The following is a 14,824-nucleotide window of genomic DNA, read 5'->3' as shown; positions in this document are numbered from 1 at the left end:
GAGTGATAGTGAAGATCATCACGAGATCAATAATAATAAGCCGTCTAAAAGAATTTGTAGTGAAGATCACTATGTTAGATCATTTTCCTCTGCTGTTTAAGACACTGTAATGTAGGGTCCATAATGACCATCATCATCCTAGTCTCCTCCGTCTGTCTCCTTTCAACCATTTCCTAAATACCTCTCTCTGTTCAATCATTCATTCCTTCATTCATATACATTTCTGTCACTTTCTTTCTTCTCATAACTTACTTACCTCATATTTTGCCTCCCTACTAATGGATTCTCATCTCTTTGATCAAGATAAGGTGAAATTCATTGCCTAAATTGCACAAACATTCTTGCATGTCAACACTGTGAATCAATCACAATTCTTTGCTTACATTTGTGTCAACCAAATTCAGTTTCACTCACATATTCTATTCAGTGTCTTCATGCATTAAGAACTTTACTGCTTCATATATACAATTGAATCTTTGTTGTAGGGATGTTGAAAGGATCTAGTATGTACCTTTTTTTTTTCCTTTATCCTTGAATCATAACTTTTAACTCCATATATTTATTATTCAGAAGAAAACATGGAAGCAAACAATTCTGCTATCGTTTCAAATTGTGGGTATAGTTTATGGTCAACTGAGCACGGCACCTTTATATGTATTTGGGACAATGCGAGAGAGCGATCTTGCAGCAGATCAGGAAGTTGTTTATGAACTCTTCTCCTTTATTTTCTGGACGCTCACCATAATTTCCTTGCTGAAGTATGCCTCCATAGTGTTGAAAGCTGATGATGAAGGAGAGGGTAACTTTCTGATCTGCAGTGACTGTAACATATTTATCTTTCAAGATTGAATGTTGGTAGAAATTTTTTGTAGGTGGCACTGTTGCTTTGTACTCACTGCTGTGTAGAAATGCAAAAGTTGGTCTACTCCCATGTGACACAAGTGCAAACGAGGTTATGCTTTACGAGGAGAAAAGTTCTCCCAAGATGAAAGCCGATTCAAGAGCACGAAGGGCCATTGAGAAACACAAGATCTGTCACTATTTAATATTGTTCTTAGCTCTCTTCGGTTCCTGCATGACTATTGGGGACGCAGTGCTCACTCCAGCCCTTTCAGGTATAATAAAATACAATTACCACTTTAGTAATATATTTTAATTTTGGTGGAAGTAATTAATTGCTGGTTGCATGTGCAAGATTTGGTAATTACTTTTCACTGTATATACTAATATTATGGCTGTTTGTTTACCAGTGTACTCAGCTTCAGCAGGAGTTCAGAGATCCTTGACAGACATATTGAAAGACATATGTAAGGCCTTGTAACTGATGCTAAAGGCCTTATCTTTAATTGCTACAACGTGTTTTTTGATTACCCTTTTATCTATAACCAGTTGGCTCGTCAGAACATACTAAGGAGTCCGTGTCAAAGGCTCTAAAAGCATGTAAGTTTAAACATATGCGGCACACTTTGCTTTTTCAAAATTTCCCTTTAGAAAGCCTCAATTGATTAATTCTATTCTTGAAGAAACATTACTAACAAACATTGAATTTGCATCTACTTGTGATATCTGTAACAGACTTTGATTTGCTAAGTAACTTAGTTCATATATTTGATGGGTTTTTATCTGTTTGGTGCATTTTACTAGCCAGTTTAAGTTGTGATTGAGTATTTATTAGAAAAGTGATGCCTATGTATCTCCTGTAACTATGTTGTTCACTTTGTGCTTCATTTACTTTATTCAGATGTACCTGTTCCCTCTGCGTGTGTTATATTGGTTGGCCTGTTCATGCTGCAGCATTGCGGTACACGTAAAATTGGGATCATGTTTGCACCAATAATTGCTGCTTGGCTGCTGTTTGTTGCTGCGGTGGGAACGTATAACATTTTCCACTGGGATGTAAAAATCATCTATAAAATATCCCCATTCTACATATACAGATTCGTCACAAAAATTGACATCCACAGATGGAGATTGTTAGGGAGCGTCATTTTATGCGTAGCAGGTGGCCCTTTTTATTTTATTTTTCCAGAACTGTGCAAATGTTAACAAGTTATCAGTGTTTATAATTCTGAGATATTTTTCTTGTTAGAATTTCAATTATTGCTTTGACAAGATACTGCATTGTTTTGCAGGATCGGAGGCAATGTTTGCAGGCCTAGGCCATTTCTCCAAGAAATCAATTAAGGTAAAATACGTAGCATCTTTTGTAATGGACATATATTAATTGTACACTGAAAAATGTTACTAACTTGTGCATCGTGTGTGGTTGTAGATTACATTTATATGCTTCATCTATCCGCTTCTTGTGTTATGCTATGCGGGTCAGGCTGCATACATTTCCAAAAATTTAACTTCTTCTGATTTTAATCATCTTAGCCAATCCATGCCAGGTAAGTTATTGGAGTATCTCTATATGGATGAGATTTTCCTTTCTGCAATTTCACTTTACTGAAGTGATGGTTGGTGATTCCAGGTCAGTGCAAACACTTGTACATAGTGTTATCCCTACTCTCTTCAGCCGTGGGAAGCCAAGCTACCATAACAGCGTGTTTCTCCATCATTAACCAGTGTCTCGCATTGAATTGCTTTCCCAGAGTAAAAGTTATTCACACATCAAAATCTATAAACGGGCAGATTTACATCCCCGATGTCAACTGGCTATTGATGATTTTCAGCCTCACTGTAACTATTGGTTTCAGAGACATTGTGAAAATTGGCAATGCAACAGGTATGCCGTTGTTGTCTGTTGTTGATTACACACTAATACTTAAAGGCAGTGGCTAACAGAGAAAAAACAGAGAGCATGCAGAACTTAAAGAAATAAATTGTTATTGAGAAAGCTAACTTGAGTATGTTTACAATTTGATTTAAATACATTCAGAAATAACAGACTAACACATCATGTTTCATGAATCTAGCCACTGCACTGATAGCTTAGGTGAAACGTAGGATAGAGATAATCCAGTAATGGCCAATGAAACAGAATCTGAAAGCTTGCTAAAACTAAAAATATGCAACATCCAAATGCACGTTCTCAATAGTTGGACTGATTAGATATATGAGTGCATACACGAAGTTCTTTCTATATTATTCAGTTAAAATATTCATGACATAAGCTCACGATTTGTGACAGCATTGGCTATTATAAGTGGAATGCTTGTGACCACGAGTCTGATGTCACTGATCATTGCTTTGTATTGGGAGAAGGACATGATGGTGTCTGTGTACTTTCTTGTATGTTTTGGGTTCATAGAGGCTGCATATCTTTCGGCATGTCTGCTACAGTTCCACAAGGGATCGTGGTATCTGGTTGTCCTATTGGCAGTTACGATGACAGTGATGCTTTCATGGCACTATGGAAGTATGAAGAAGTACGAGTTTGATTTGCAAAACAAAGTATCAACAGAGTGGCTGATAGATATAAGTCCAGGCCTTGGGATTTCGAGGGTACCCGGAATTGGCTTCATTTACACGGAAATAGTGGCAGGAATCCCAGCTTTCTTTTCACATTTCATCACAAATCTTCCTGCATTCCATCAAGTCTTGATCTTGGTATCATTCAAGTCCGTCCCAGTGCCTTACATAGGAGAAAGTGAGAGGTACCTGATAGGTAGGATCGGGCCAAAGGATTACAAAATATATCGGTGCATTGTGAGAAGTGGATACTGTGATCACATAAGGGACACGGGTGATTTTGAGGAGAAGATTCTTCGTTCAATAGGGGAATTCATATCCATTGAACAGAATGACATTGAGTCGAGGATGAGTTGCCCAGATGAAAGAATGATGCTTGTTGGAGATTCAAGGGATGATGGAAATGGTTTGGTCCCTCTGGAGGATTTAGAGTCATCATCATCATCATCATGCATGGTGCAAAGCCAGGTGAACAACGAATCTCAGATAAGCCCGGTGGCAGAAGAGGCGATGGAGAGTAGCAGTGGTTGTAAGAAGAGAAAAAAGGTTCGGTTCATGTTGCCTCATAATAGTCCTAAAATGCAGGTATCTGTTAGGAATGAGCTTTTGGAGCTGATCGATGCAAGGGAGAGTGGAAGTGCATATTTCTTGGGGCAGTCACATTTAGTTGTGCGTGATGGCTCAAACTTTCTCAAGAGATTCTTAATAATGGTCTATCGTTTCAGTGAAAAAAATTCTCGAGAACCTCCAGTGGCTCTTAAAATCCCTCATGCTGCTCTCGTGGAAGTTGGTGTCGTATGTACTATATAGCTCCAACATGGTAGATTGCAGTATTTCGTAGGATGACACAAAATTTGTGTCATTTCTGTATTTCGTACCAGTAGTAGATTGCAGACTGTGCAAAATGGTGCTACTGGAGTTTTGATTGAAGCGGCATACGATGCCAATGGGATCAGAATTTCGAATTTATGCTCTCATCGTCTTCAAGAATATGCTTATTGAAGTTTTTCTTTATGCCCTGTGAATGAATAGTTAACATGTTATTACTCACTCGTGATAAATATTCTAGTTAACAGTGTAATGACATGTTAACAATAATTAACTATAGTAAAAGTTGAAGTCTTTCATAATGATCAGGAATTTCATCATGAATGTTCAAAATACTTACCACTTAATCAGGATAATCATTATTGCCTGAACTCACTTCATAGTTATAGGTAAAATATATTATGAGAATTTTTTTTTTGCATTACCAGTTAATAACTCTTCCCAATGTTTTAAACGATCTACTACTTTGTAATATTTTACTTTTATGTTTATATTACGAGAGATTAGTAAAATCAACTTGATCATTAATCTTTAGCAAAGTTAAAAAAAATGTATATATATCACAACATCTCATACCTAAATATGATTATTTAATTTTGATTAACATCAATTCATTTAAAGGAATTCACGCACATATAATCATAATATGAACTGGAATTATACTGCTTATTATAGTATGATTTGAGAAAGAATTTCTTTATCATCTTTTTTTATTTCTTAAAACACAATTCATGAGTAGAATGCAAAGTGAAAATATAGTGATGTCCCCTTTTATCTTTTAGTGAGTCCATAGGGGTCAGATTACATTTATATATTTTACTTTTTAAACTTTTGTCACAGTTACTACCTACCTACTCTTTGCCTTTATTTTACCAGGCCAAAAAGCCACAGTGTTATTTTTGGAGATTAGAGATATTTTTACTTTGAAAAGAGTTATACAGAATAAGACTGAAAAGAAATACGATGAGAAGGGGATAAAGGTAAAAGAAAAAGAATTGAAAAATAGAATAATAAATTTGTAGAGTGTGAAAATAATAAAATTGTGAAATTTTATTAAGACTAAAGTGAAAGTGTTGAAGGTTGGACGAGATTTATGTAACTAAATGCAGCTCTGTCGCCAACCTCATCACTTCCTATTTAAGTTAAAATTTTAGTTTTATTAGGCAGTTTTGGTTTGAAGAAATCAAGGAAAGGAGAAGACACCCATAATAATGCAGACAATAATGGATAAATCTCACTCAAGTTTCACCCGTTGTTGCGCCGCTCCCACTCCCACGCGCCGCCACCGATTCCTCATTCATCCTCATAATCGGTCTCTGTCTCTCTAATTTCATTTTTAATCCTTTTTTTAGTTAATTCTGTCATATATCGAAGAAAATAAAGAACATCTTAATTATCCATTATGGTTGGTCGAGTTTCTTTCTACCTTAATTTGTTGTCTTGGTCCTGTCTAATAAAAACAGCATAAGGCTTATTATGAGTTTTATAATGCATGAAATTCTGAAATATGAATGGTGCATGCACATGCAGGTGGTATCTGTTGTGGAAGCACTTCATTCTGATATGGGCGATTTACTCTTCATTCTTCACTCCGATGGAGTTCGGTTTCTTCAGAGGCTTACCTAACAACATATTTCTCCTGGACATAGCGGGGCAATTGGTGTTTCTGATGGACATGGTGGTGCAGTTCTTGGTGGGCTATCACGAAGTTCACTCCAACTCACTCTCCTTGGTCCTCGACCACTACAAGATCGCCGTCAGGTACCTCAAGTCTCGCTTCGTCTTCGACCTCCTCGCATGTCTCCCATGGGATTTCATCTACAAGCGCACCAACAACAACGAGCTCCTCCGCTCTCTGCTCTGGATCAGACTCGCTCGTGCTTCCCGTGTCACCCAATTCCTCGACACCCTCGAGAAGGATACAAGGATCAATTACTTGTTCACCAGAATCCTCAAACTCTTCGTCGTTGAACTTTACTGCACTCACTCCGCTGCTTGCATTTTTTACTATCTTGCCACCACTCTGCCCTCTTCCCAGGAGGGTTACACCTGGATCGGTAGCTTGAAGATGGGAGACTATGCGTATTCTGACTTCCGACACATCGATCTCTGGAAGCGTTATGTCACCTCCCTCTACTTTGCCGTTGTTACCATGGCCACCGTTGGTCAGATACTCCTTCCGATTCCATTCCTCTGCTTCCTCACTCACACATTTGACTGTCATATTTATATATATCCTACTTTGTAAATCCTTTGCTTTGCAGGCTACGGAGAAATCCACGCAGTCAACGTGCGTGAAATGATATTCGTCATGGTTTATGTCTCCTTTGACATGATTCTTGGCGCTTACCTCCTCGGCAACATGACTGCGTTGATCGTGAAAGGGTCTAAGACCGAGAGATTCAGAGATAAAATGTCTGATATTAGTAAGTTCTTCGATAAGAACAAACTGGACAGCCAGATATGTCACCAGATTAAAGATCACTTGAGGTTAAAGTATGATCGAAGTTATAACGGATCTTTTATTCTTCAGGAGATACCAACCACCATTCGCAAGAAGGTCTTTCTATGTCAATCACCAAATTTTGTTCATCACTTCCCAGATATTTATGTGAATCTTGTTGCCTGCTTGCAGATTTCAATAAGCATGTACGAAAAGTTCATTCAGAAAGTTTCTCTTTTCAAGGGATGCTCTTCAGGGTTTATAAAGCAGATCGTAAGAAAATTTTTACTTATACTTGTTTGATTACGTACACGATACTAATTAAAACTTATAATCGATCATGTGATTGCCTTGTTTTCATAGAAATGTCTGATACAAAATTTGTTTTAACAGGCAACCAAAGTGGAGGAAGAGTTTTTCCTCCCAGGAGAATTAGTTATGGAGGAAGGAGATGTCGCAGATAAACTCTACTTTGTATATCATGGTGAGATGGTAAGAATAAAGATATCACGCATTACATTTTGTATGATGAATTATCTTATCTTGTTTTGAAATCTGGTTTGATAACTATTCTTGTTGTCAACAGCGTGAGATGAGGAGGGAAGAGGGTGATACAGAAGAAGAGACGATCACATTGCAGACCTATAGTTCTTTCGGCCATTTTTCTTTTTTTTGCAATATACCTCAAAGTTCGACGGTTGAAGCTCATGAATTTTGCAAGGTTTTGCGACTTGATAAGAAATCCTTTACTGAAATACTGAAGATATACTTTTTAGATGGTCGTGTTGTGTTGAACAACCTCCGGGAGGTATGTTGTGATTTAAAGGAAAAATTTACCTTTTTTATCATTTCCATTGTGAGAGCATAAAGGCACTGCAATAAAACTGAGAGAGGATTAGTCAACCAAGTCCCTTATCCATAATAATTATCATTTTCATGTGGTCCAACATGTTTGTAGGTCTAAAACGAATATTGAGATTACTCGATTTTAAATTTAATAATTCAAAAAATTATACTTTTACTAAAAGTTTTCTTTTGGGTTTTTAAGGATGTAAACTTTTTTTTTATATGAAGACATTACTTAAAATAATATCACTACGAGGAAATTACATCTCATAACACAGACTTATGATAAAATTACAAAACCAAATAACGTAATTTTGAATCAAATTAATGAACAGAAAATATTAGAACAAAATGCATAAGAAACATTTTTTAACTTTTAGCAGTAAAAACACTCTGGTGTTTCAGAAGCAAAACAAGAAAAATTGCAAAAAAAAAAGACAAGAAAAGCTTGTTTCAGAAAGGGTTATGAAAGACGTAAAATAAAAACAAAAACAAAAAGTTATGTTACCTTGGATTAATGTATGGCGTCTAAATAGTGATTAACTGAAACTGTACCCTAGTTTATTTTATTATGTTCGTAAAAGAAAACTAAGATACTGAGACGTGATCTATGAACGAGCAATAAGCAATTCAAGAATTCAGGAATATAGGAACGGATAAAGTATAGTAGTGTTTAAATAAGTTGGGTGAGAGTAAATATATTCAAGAGAAAGTGACTTTAGGATTAGCTTTCCTAATTAGAGATTCGAGGCTAGTTTTGGGAAATGATATCTTTAGAATGAAAAGATCTTTGATATAGTTGTGATGGTATCAACATTTGACGCATGAGATGTTTTAATGGTTGAAGTTCTAAGCTGATAAATTTATGATAGATGCTTGTAATTGGGTGACAGGTAAAAGACTTAAATTTCCAGCGTAAGCTTTTGTTATCAGACTTCAACCTCACTATCGGAAGCATGGAAATAGAGTTGGCTACAAGGCTCAACTGTGCTGCCCATGATGGTCATCTTGATCTTGTCAAACGTTTGATTGGATTTGGGGCAGATCCCAACAAAACTGATTATGACGGTAGAACTCCCTTGGTATGCACAACAAATATTCATGAACTCAATCACAACGAACTTTCATTTCTTCATTATGCATAACTATTTCTATTCTCACATTGCTTGTGAATAAATTTGTGTCTAGTGTATAATTCGGCACAGAATGAACAGGTGATCAAATATTATACAGTGGTGAGAAAGTGCGTTTTATTAATCAGATTTTGTGTTTCTTATGACAGCATATCTCTGCATCAAAAGGATATGTGGATATTTCTTCTTATCTTGTTGAAGAAGGAGTATGCATCGATACAGCAGGTTTGGCATTATACTTTATTAAACATGCATCTTTGAAGCGAAAAACACTTTTCGTTTTGAAACATCCATTTGTTTTAGATAAATTTGGCACCACTCCCTTGCTTGAAGCCCTCAAGAATGGACATGAAGATGTGGCATCTGTACTTGTTAACGCGGGAGCTATCCTTGCTATTGATGACGTTGGCAATTTTCTCTGCATGACAGTTGCAAGGAAGGAGTTTGACATTTTGAAAAGGGTTCTAGCTTGTGGTATTAATCCAAATGCAAAAAATTATGATCAGCGTACCCCTCTTCACATTGCTGCCTCTGAGGGCTTCTTTACAATGGTTGAGTTACTTCTAGTGGCAGGAGCAAGTGTTTTATCCAAGGACAGGTATGGTCCAAATATTGAGTCAGGGAGAACGCGTATCTTTTTGGATATATCACTTTATATTCAGTGCTAACTTAGAAGGATAATAAAATAGCATTGTTGTCTTGCTCATTGAATTGCAAAAGATCATGTTTCAATCAACACTTCTCTGTGGCAGATGGGGAAATACACCTCTTCATGAAGCTCATACTGGTGGAAATAGAAATATGATCAAATTGCTTGAAGTTGCTAAAGTTTCTCAGTTGGCTGAATTGTCCGATAATATTCATGAAACTCAAGGTATCATTATGTCTGAGTACAGAATAATACAATTGCAGATGATCATTAGGTGTTTGGTACAGTTGGCATTGGAACCTGGGAATGCTAAATACTCTGCACTTCCTTCTGGATTTTGATGTGAGGGATGCTTGGATTCTTATGTTTGGTTTCCAATTTAAGTTCATCAAAAGCATTCACATTATGTCCTACAATGGGATCTTGCATTTTTAACTGTCATCATGCTAAGGAATCAATAAATAATTGGAGTCCGTCTTAAATTGGTTAACTTTTCTTTCCTTATTTTTTGTGTAAGCATTCTAACAAATAGTGTATGTTCATGAATTTTGCAGCAACACCAGTGCTGCAGTCAACAAATGAAATTCCTAAAAAGAGATGTACAGTGTATCCTTTCCACCCATGGGATCACAAAGCGGGTAAAAGAGAGGGAGTGGTCCTATGGGTTCCACAAAGCATTGAAGAACTTATAAAGGAAGCAGGGAAACATTTGGAAACTACGAACAATTCCTACATTTTGTCAGAAGAAGGTGGAAAAGTTCTTTACGTAGACATGATTAACAACGATGAGAAGTTATTTGTAGTAAGTGAAGAAAAAAATGAGGTGAGATGATCTGGTCATCCAATTCCTCGAGAGCTTTCCTCCTTTCATTAGCCTTCACCTCGGCAATCCTCCTGGAAAGGTTTGGAAGCCATCACAATGATCAAAATCGGGTTTCTTTAAGACAAACATTTTCAGATTTATAAATAAAAGATCTTAAGTGGAACCACATTGAACGTGGACCACATACTAATATACACATCAAACAAAGCCTTGAAGTGATGCAGAAAATTAAAGTGAGTTTAATTTATATTTCACTACTCTTGTAATTACCAGTGGAATATAATACAGTAAGGTGTGTAGTTTGGGAAAAATTCTTACATATCTAAACGTACAACACCTATAGCCAAACAATAAAAAAGCCAAAGCTTTGAACACGCGCATCATACAAATTATACTTCACACTAAACCTTAACCATAGAGAACATCAGAATGTTTTGCTGCCATCTAATGGAATATGTTTCATTCATACAAGTTATGGATGCCAAAATGAGCAAGGATGAAAGTTTGTCAGATTTATTACGAGAAACTCAAGAGAGTGTGAGAAGACATGAGAATGAAACAAACCTGTACAAAATCTAATCCGTGCCTGAAGCAGAAGGCTCTTCCTTTTGTTGATCAGCATCGCGGTCAGTTTGGAGCTGCTCAAGCTGCTGGTCTACGGCAGCAGGGACAAGATGCGGGTGATCTACCAAAATCTGAGAAAGAAACTGCCCAATTGGAGACTCCAACTGAAGAGGAGCAGCAATCTTGGCATGGGCCTCCGATTCAGATGACTCGGGAAATGACGAAGCTGCTCTAACTAAACCTCTTCTACGACCTTTCTTGGGGATAGAAAGTGAAGTGAAGCAAAGCTGGAAAACATCAACAACAAAAAGCAGGTGAATGATAATTAATCAATGATATCAATCTCTTGACAAGGTGTTTGGTTCCATTTATGCTTACTTCATTTCACTTACAAAGTATCGTGCTATGTCAATGAGATTAGAAAAGCATTTCCGATTCCCTAATTCCAACTATTACCAGCAAAAGATGACTAAAACGGCAATCCATCAGATCACCTGACGATAATAACAGTTAATAAACAGAACACGTAATCAATAACAGAAACTATAACTTTCTGGAAAACCTAGAAGTGGAACTGAGGCGTGCAGAGGCGGAGGCGCTGATCGGTCTTCCGAGGACTATCGCCGGTGAGCGGACAGCAGTGATTGCCACGTCCATTTAGACGTCGGAGAGGTCACCATGAAGCTGAAAGCTTAATGGATTCAGAGACGAAATTAACAAAGTAAGCGAAGAAGAAACGAAACCCTAGAGAAAGAGAAAATGGTTATCAATCAATGATTCGATTCAATTCAATTCAATTCCGGTGTTCGTTTTGCGTTGATGCGTTCTGACATCTCTCATGCAGTTGGTGTAATCAGACCATATATATGCAGTTGGAGTAATGATGCCATATATGCAAAATCAAAAGAAACATCACTTACAATTTCTTGGTACAATAAAAGATAACCAACTAACATAAGCCAATTCAGCATATTTGAATATTCAACCATTATTACGCTGTCACCTTCAGCTATTTAGGTCACATACTCTACTACATCGCATATTTTTTTCATTATTAATGACAGTAATCTTTCATTGGTTCTCTTAGTCATTTCATTACATATGATAGATATCTTTCCTTTTTATCTTTAATTTGTGATTTCCTATACGCTCTTCTTCCCCAAAATTTCTTCAATCACTGAATGTGTCTCTTCTATATGGCATGGACAGAACGTAACGCTTCGACAGATTCACAACATGCAGAACTTTGCCAAAAATATCATAATAAACAACTTTTGCATTTGTTTGTTCCAGCTCCACAGACATAAATCCTTGTCCATCATAGTAAAACTTTGTGCCGTCTTTCCTATTTTTATCGATGTCTCCTTTCCATGCCTTTGAACCTCCACCACTGGTTAAGAATTGGATTTGACTGCAACAACACTCAATAATACCATCATATAATTACCATGATTTAGAGGTGATTTAGTTAGCAAACAAATCGTTAACACACACCTGCTTGTGCTAATTATGTGTTCCAAGCAATGGTCATGCCCATTAATGTACATATCCACATCATTTGCCTGCAATTTTAATTTCATCGGTTAAGGTTGCATTCATTTTTCACTAGTCTAGGATAGGAATAGGATTGTCTCTAATATATCTTGGCTGAATGACCTCAAGAATTGGCAGAAGCTGCCTTATGAGCTCTTGGGTGTCACCATGGTGTCCTATGCTTCTTATGGGATGATGCCCCACAACAATCTTCCAGTTGGCAGAAGAACCCTTTAATGCTACTTCCAGATCCTATGTTCAAAACCACACACACAGAAAGAAAAAGGGGAAAATGTATTGGATTTGCTATTTATCTTAATCTGTTGTGATGATAAAGATTAAGAGATTTACCTTTAAGAGCTTTGATAAATATCTCTCCCTTGGAAGCACTCCTCTCCAATCATACTTGTGGTGCTTCGGCTTAAGAAAATACTTGTCCACAAAAGGTGTCGTATCGACAAAGAAGAACTCAGCAATTTCTGCAGAGTTTTTGAGATTAGCAGAACACTTAATGATTGCTATCCAAGATGAGAAGCCACATTACCAGTGTCAACTATGAATGATCTTTTGCAGATCCATCTGGGATCGATTTTCTGAAGGATTGGATTCAGTTGTGCTTCCACGTCTCCCCTGTAGTCGTGGTTTCCCAACACTGAAATCAATGTCCATCACATTTAATGGACAGAAGAATGGAAGATTAAAGGAAGAGTTTAGCTGGCTAAGAATTTTTGCTTATACATCAATAGTTGGTGTGTCTGAACTCACCATTATACCACTGCTTTTGGAGGCTCTTGGCAGTGTAGACTTTTGAGAAGGAAAATTCAAATGCTGGGTCGTCTACACCAGTCAAACCATCGTCGTAGAAATTGTCTCCAGTGGATATCACAAAGTCGATATTTAACTTTTCTGCAACTCTTCCCATCTGACATATCACATACGCAAAAAAGATGAGAGTCTAAAAAGCACCAGCTTTTGCTTTAGGAGAGAGAGAGATCCATTCCATGACCATTACTTTAACCAATTACACATACATCGCAGCAAAAGAACATAGCCATGCGTCAAACGAGCAAATAAAAGGATTCACAAAATGATGTGCTTAATTAAGGTACTAGATTGGAACACAGAATAGAGTTAAGGATTCACAAAGAATGCATGTAACAAAGACCTGAACAGCAACTTCTGATTGGTTGTACGTTCCTTTCCTTCCCCAGTCTCCAATGACCACAAGACTAAGTGAGCCATCAGCCTTGACAGGGTGCTGTAGGCGTTGGAGAAGAGCTGATACATTCAGAGAACACAGACTAATGAGAGCCATCATCCATACACCCAAACCAGCCATGTTTTTGTGTGTGGGTGTCTTCAACTCTTTACTTGTGGGACAATTTATGTGTAAAAAAAAAAAGATTCTTTCATCTTAAGAGCATATCCAATATCACATAATAGAACAGTTATGTGACTTAACATGATGTCGTGTACGAACTTACCAGAGGGAGAGGTCCTATGGGTTCCACTAAGCATTGAAGAACCGATAAAGAGGCAGGGAAACATTTGGAAACTACGAACAATTCCTATTTTGTCAGAAGAAGGTGGAAAAGTTCTTTACGTAGACATGATTAACAACGATGAGAAACTATTTGTAGTGAGTGAAGCACAAAATGAGGTGAGATGATCGGTTCATCCAATTCCAAGTGTGTATAAGGAATAGTTAATGTAATTGTAGGTGTAACAGTCAATGGTAAATCTTGTGTCCTGTGTAAATAATTTCAGCTCAGCATGATTCCTATTTATACTTTACTGTTATTAATGTAATCTCGTACGTTTGAAAGGTATTGGTGTTATTATTTTCTTGACGTTTAAAATTGAATTAATGTGAACAAATGTTTACATTTGTATTGTATGTCAGCCTGTTCGGCTAATGGACGGATGGTCGGTGGCCAACATCATAGGATAATCAATAACGACAACAACCATTGATTGGCATTAATGAGAATAATAACAGTTATTAATCTTTGAAGGTTCTTGAAATCGGAATCCATGCATTCTACGGCGCCGCCAATACCAGCAAAAGCTTGCAGGGCCTCGCAGCAGCTTCTTTACCAGAAGAGGAATCGCCAAAGCATTGCCATAAGCCCTTCTCTCTTCCTTCTTAACAACCGCAGAGGGACTCGAGAACACCCAGAGCCTTCTCACAGAGGCTTCTTTCGGAGTCAACGAGAATGTCGACCACCACGCAAACCATACCCCACTCAGTAAACTTCAATTGGAGTCAATATTTTATTTTTCAAAATTTATACCTAAAAGCACTGTTTTCAACTAATAAACAAATCATATTTATAATATTTATTGGGACGGATTAAGTAATTTTTTTATTGGAAAAAATCACATAACTCTCTTGATTATGTTAAATAACCAACTTAAATTTTTTTTAAAACAAAATATATAAAAGAAATTAACTAAAAATTGAAAAAAAAAGTTACGTAAAAGTCATGGCTTTCTAGTTTTTTTTTTCTTTTTGTATAGAGATTTAGCTAACCATCTATTTGTCAATGCAATTAGAAACATTAAACTAATATGAATTTTTAAAATTATCT

The 14,824-nt window shown here is 36.9% G+C and overlaps 2 protein-coding genes and 1 pseudogene across 2 annotated transcripts; 2 read left to right on the top strand and 1 right to left on the bottom strand.

Moving 5' to 3' along the window:
- Nucleotides 1-61: 61 nt before the first annotated feature.
- On the top strand, nucleotides 62-4,553 carry LOC124843984 (potassium transporter 25-like). Its single transcript, XM_047320832.2, has 10 exons — nucleotides 62-308; nucleotides 571-799; nucleotides 873-1,115; nucleotides 1,251-1,307; nucleotides 1,390-1,440; nucleotides 1,742-2,002; nucleotides 2,133-2,185; nucleotides 2,273-2,390; nucleotides 2,474-2,728; nucleotides 3,134-4,553. The coding sequence occupies exons 1-10, from the start codon at nucleotides 279-281 to the stop codon at nucleotides 4,222-4,224; spliced, it is 2,388 nt and encodes a 795-aa protein (XP_047176788.2). The 5' UTR covers nucleotides 62-278; the 3' UTR covers nucleotides 4,225-4,553.
- Nucleotides 4,554-5,740: 1,187 nt separating this feature from the next.
- LOC124843971 (potassium channel SKOR-like) lies at nucleotides 5,741-10,187 on the top strand (annotated as a pseudogene).
- Nucleotides 10,188-11,593: 1,406 nt separating this feature from the next.
- On the bottom strand, nucleotides 11,594-13,588 carry LOC148205297 (purple acid phosphatase 3-like). The gene is made up of 7 exons (XM_047320803.2): nucleotides 13,399-13,588; nucleotides 12,999-13,155; nucleotides 12,778-12,885; nucleotides 12,585-12,712; nucleotides 12,357-12,485; nucleotides 12,195-12,262; nucleotides 11,594-12,111 (listed from the first exon to the last, which is right to left on the bottom strand). Exons 1-7 carry the CDS (start codon nucleotides 13,570-13,572, stop codon nucleotides 11,871-11,873), a joined length of 1,005 nt encoding a protein of 334 aa, XP_047176759.2. The 5' UTR covers nucleotides 13,573-13,588; the 3' UTR covers nucleotides 11,594-11,870.
- Between the last annotated feature and the right edge of the window lie 1,236 nt (nucleotides 13,589-14,824).

The sequence above is a fragment of the Vigna umbellata genome, chromosome 1 (genome assembly GCF_029865625.1).
Source record: "Vigna umbellata cultivar VRB3 chromosome 1, Vumbellata_1.0, whole genome shotgun sequence".
Lineage (NCBI taxonomy): Eukaryota > Viridiplantae > Streptophyta > Magnoliopsida > Fabales > Fabaceae > Vigna > Vigna umbellata.
The sequence above is the reverse complement of the archived record's forward strand: the minus strand, read 5'-3'. Positions and strand labels throughout refer to the sequence as shown.

Excerpts from the sequence above, each read along its gene's own strand:
- LOC124843984 (XM_047320832.2), top strand. The coding sequence starts at position 279 with ATGGATTCTCATCTCTTTGATCAAGATAAG. Across the intron at positions 800-872 it reads AGCTGATGATGAAGGAGAGG|GTGGCACTGTTGCTTTGTAC; the intron begins GTAACTTTCTGA and ends AATTTTTTGTAG. Across the intron at positions 2,003-2,132 it reads CGTCATTTTATGCGTAGCAG|GATCGGAGGCAATGTTTGCA; the intron begins GTGGCCCTTTTT and ends ATTGTTTTGCAG.
- LOC148205297 (XM_047320803.2), bottom strand. The coding sequence starts at position 13,572 with ATGGCTGGTTTGGGTGTATGGATGATGGCTCTCATTAGTCTGTGTTCT. Across the intron at positions 12,886-12,998 it reads CCAAAAGCAGTGGTATAATG|TGTTGGGAAACCACGACTAC; the intron begins GTGAGTTCAGAC and ends CATTGATTTCAG. Across the intron at positions 12,486-12,584 it reads ATTTATCAAAGCTCTTAAAG|GATCTGGAAGTAGCATTAAA; the intron begins GTAAATCTCTTA and ends TTTTGAACATAG.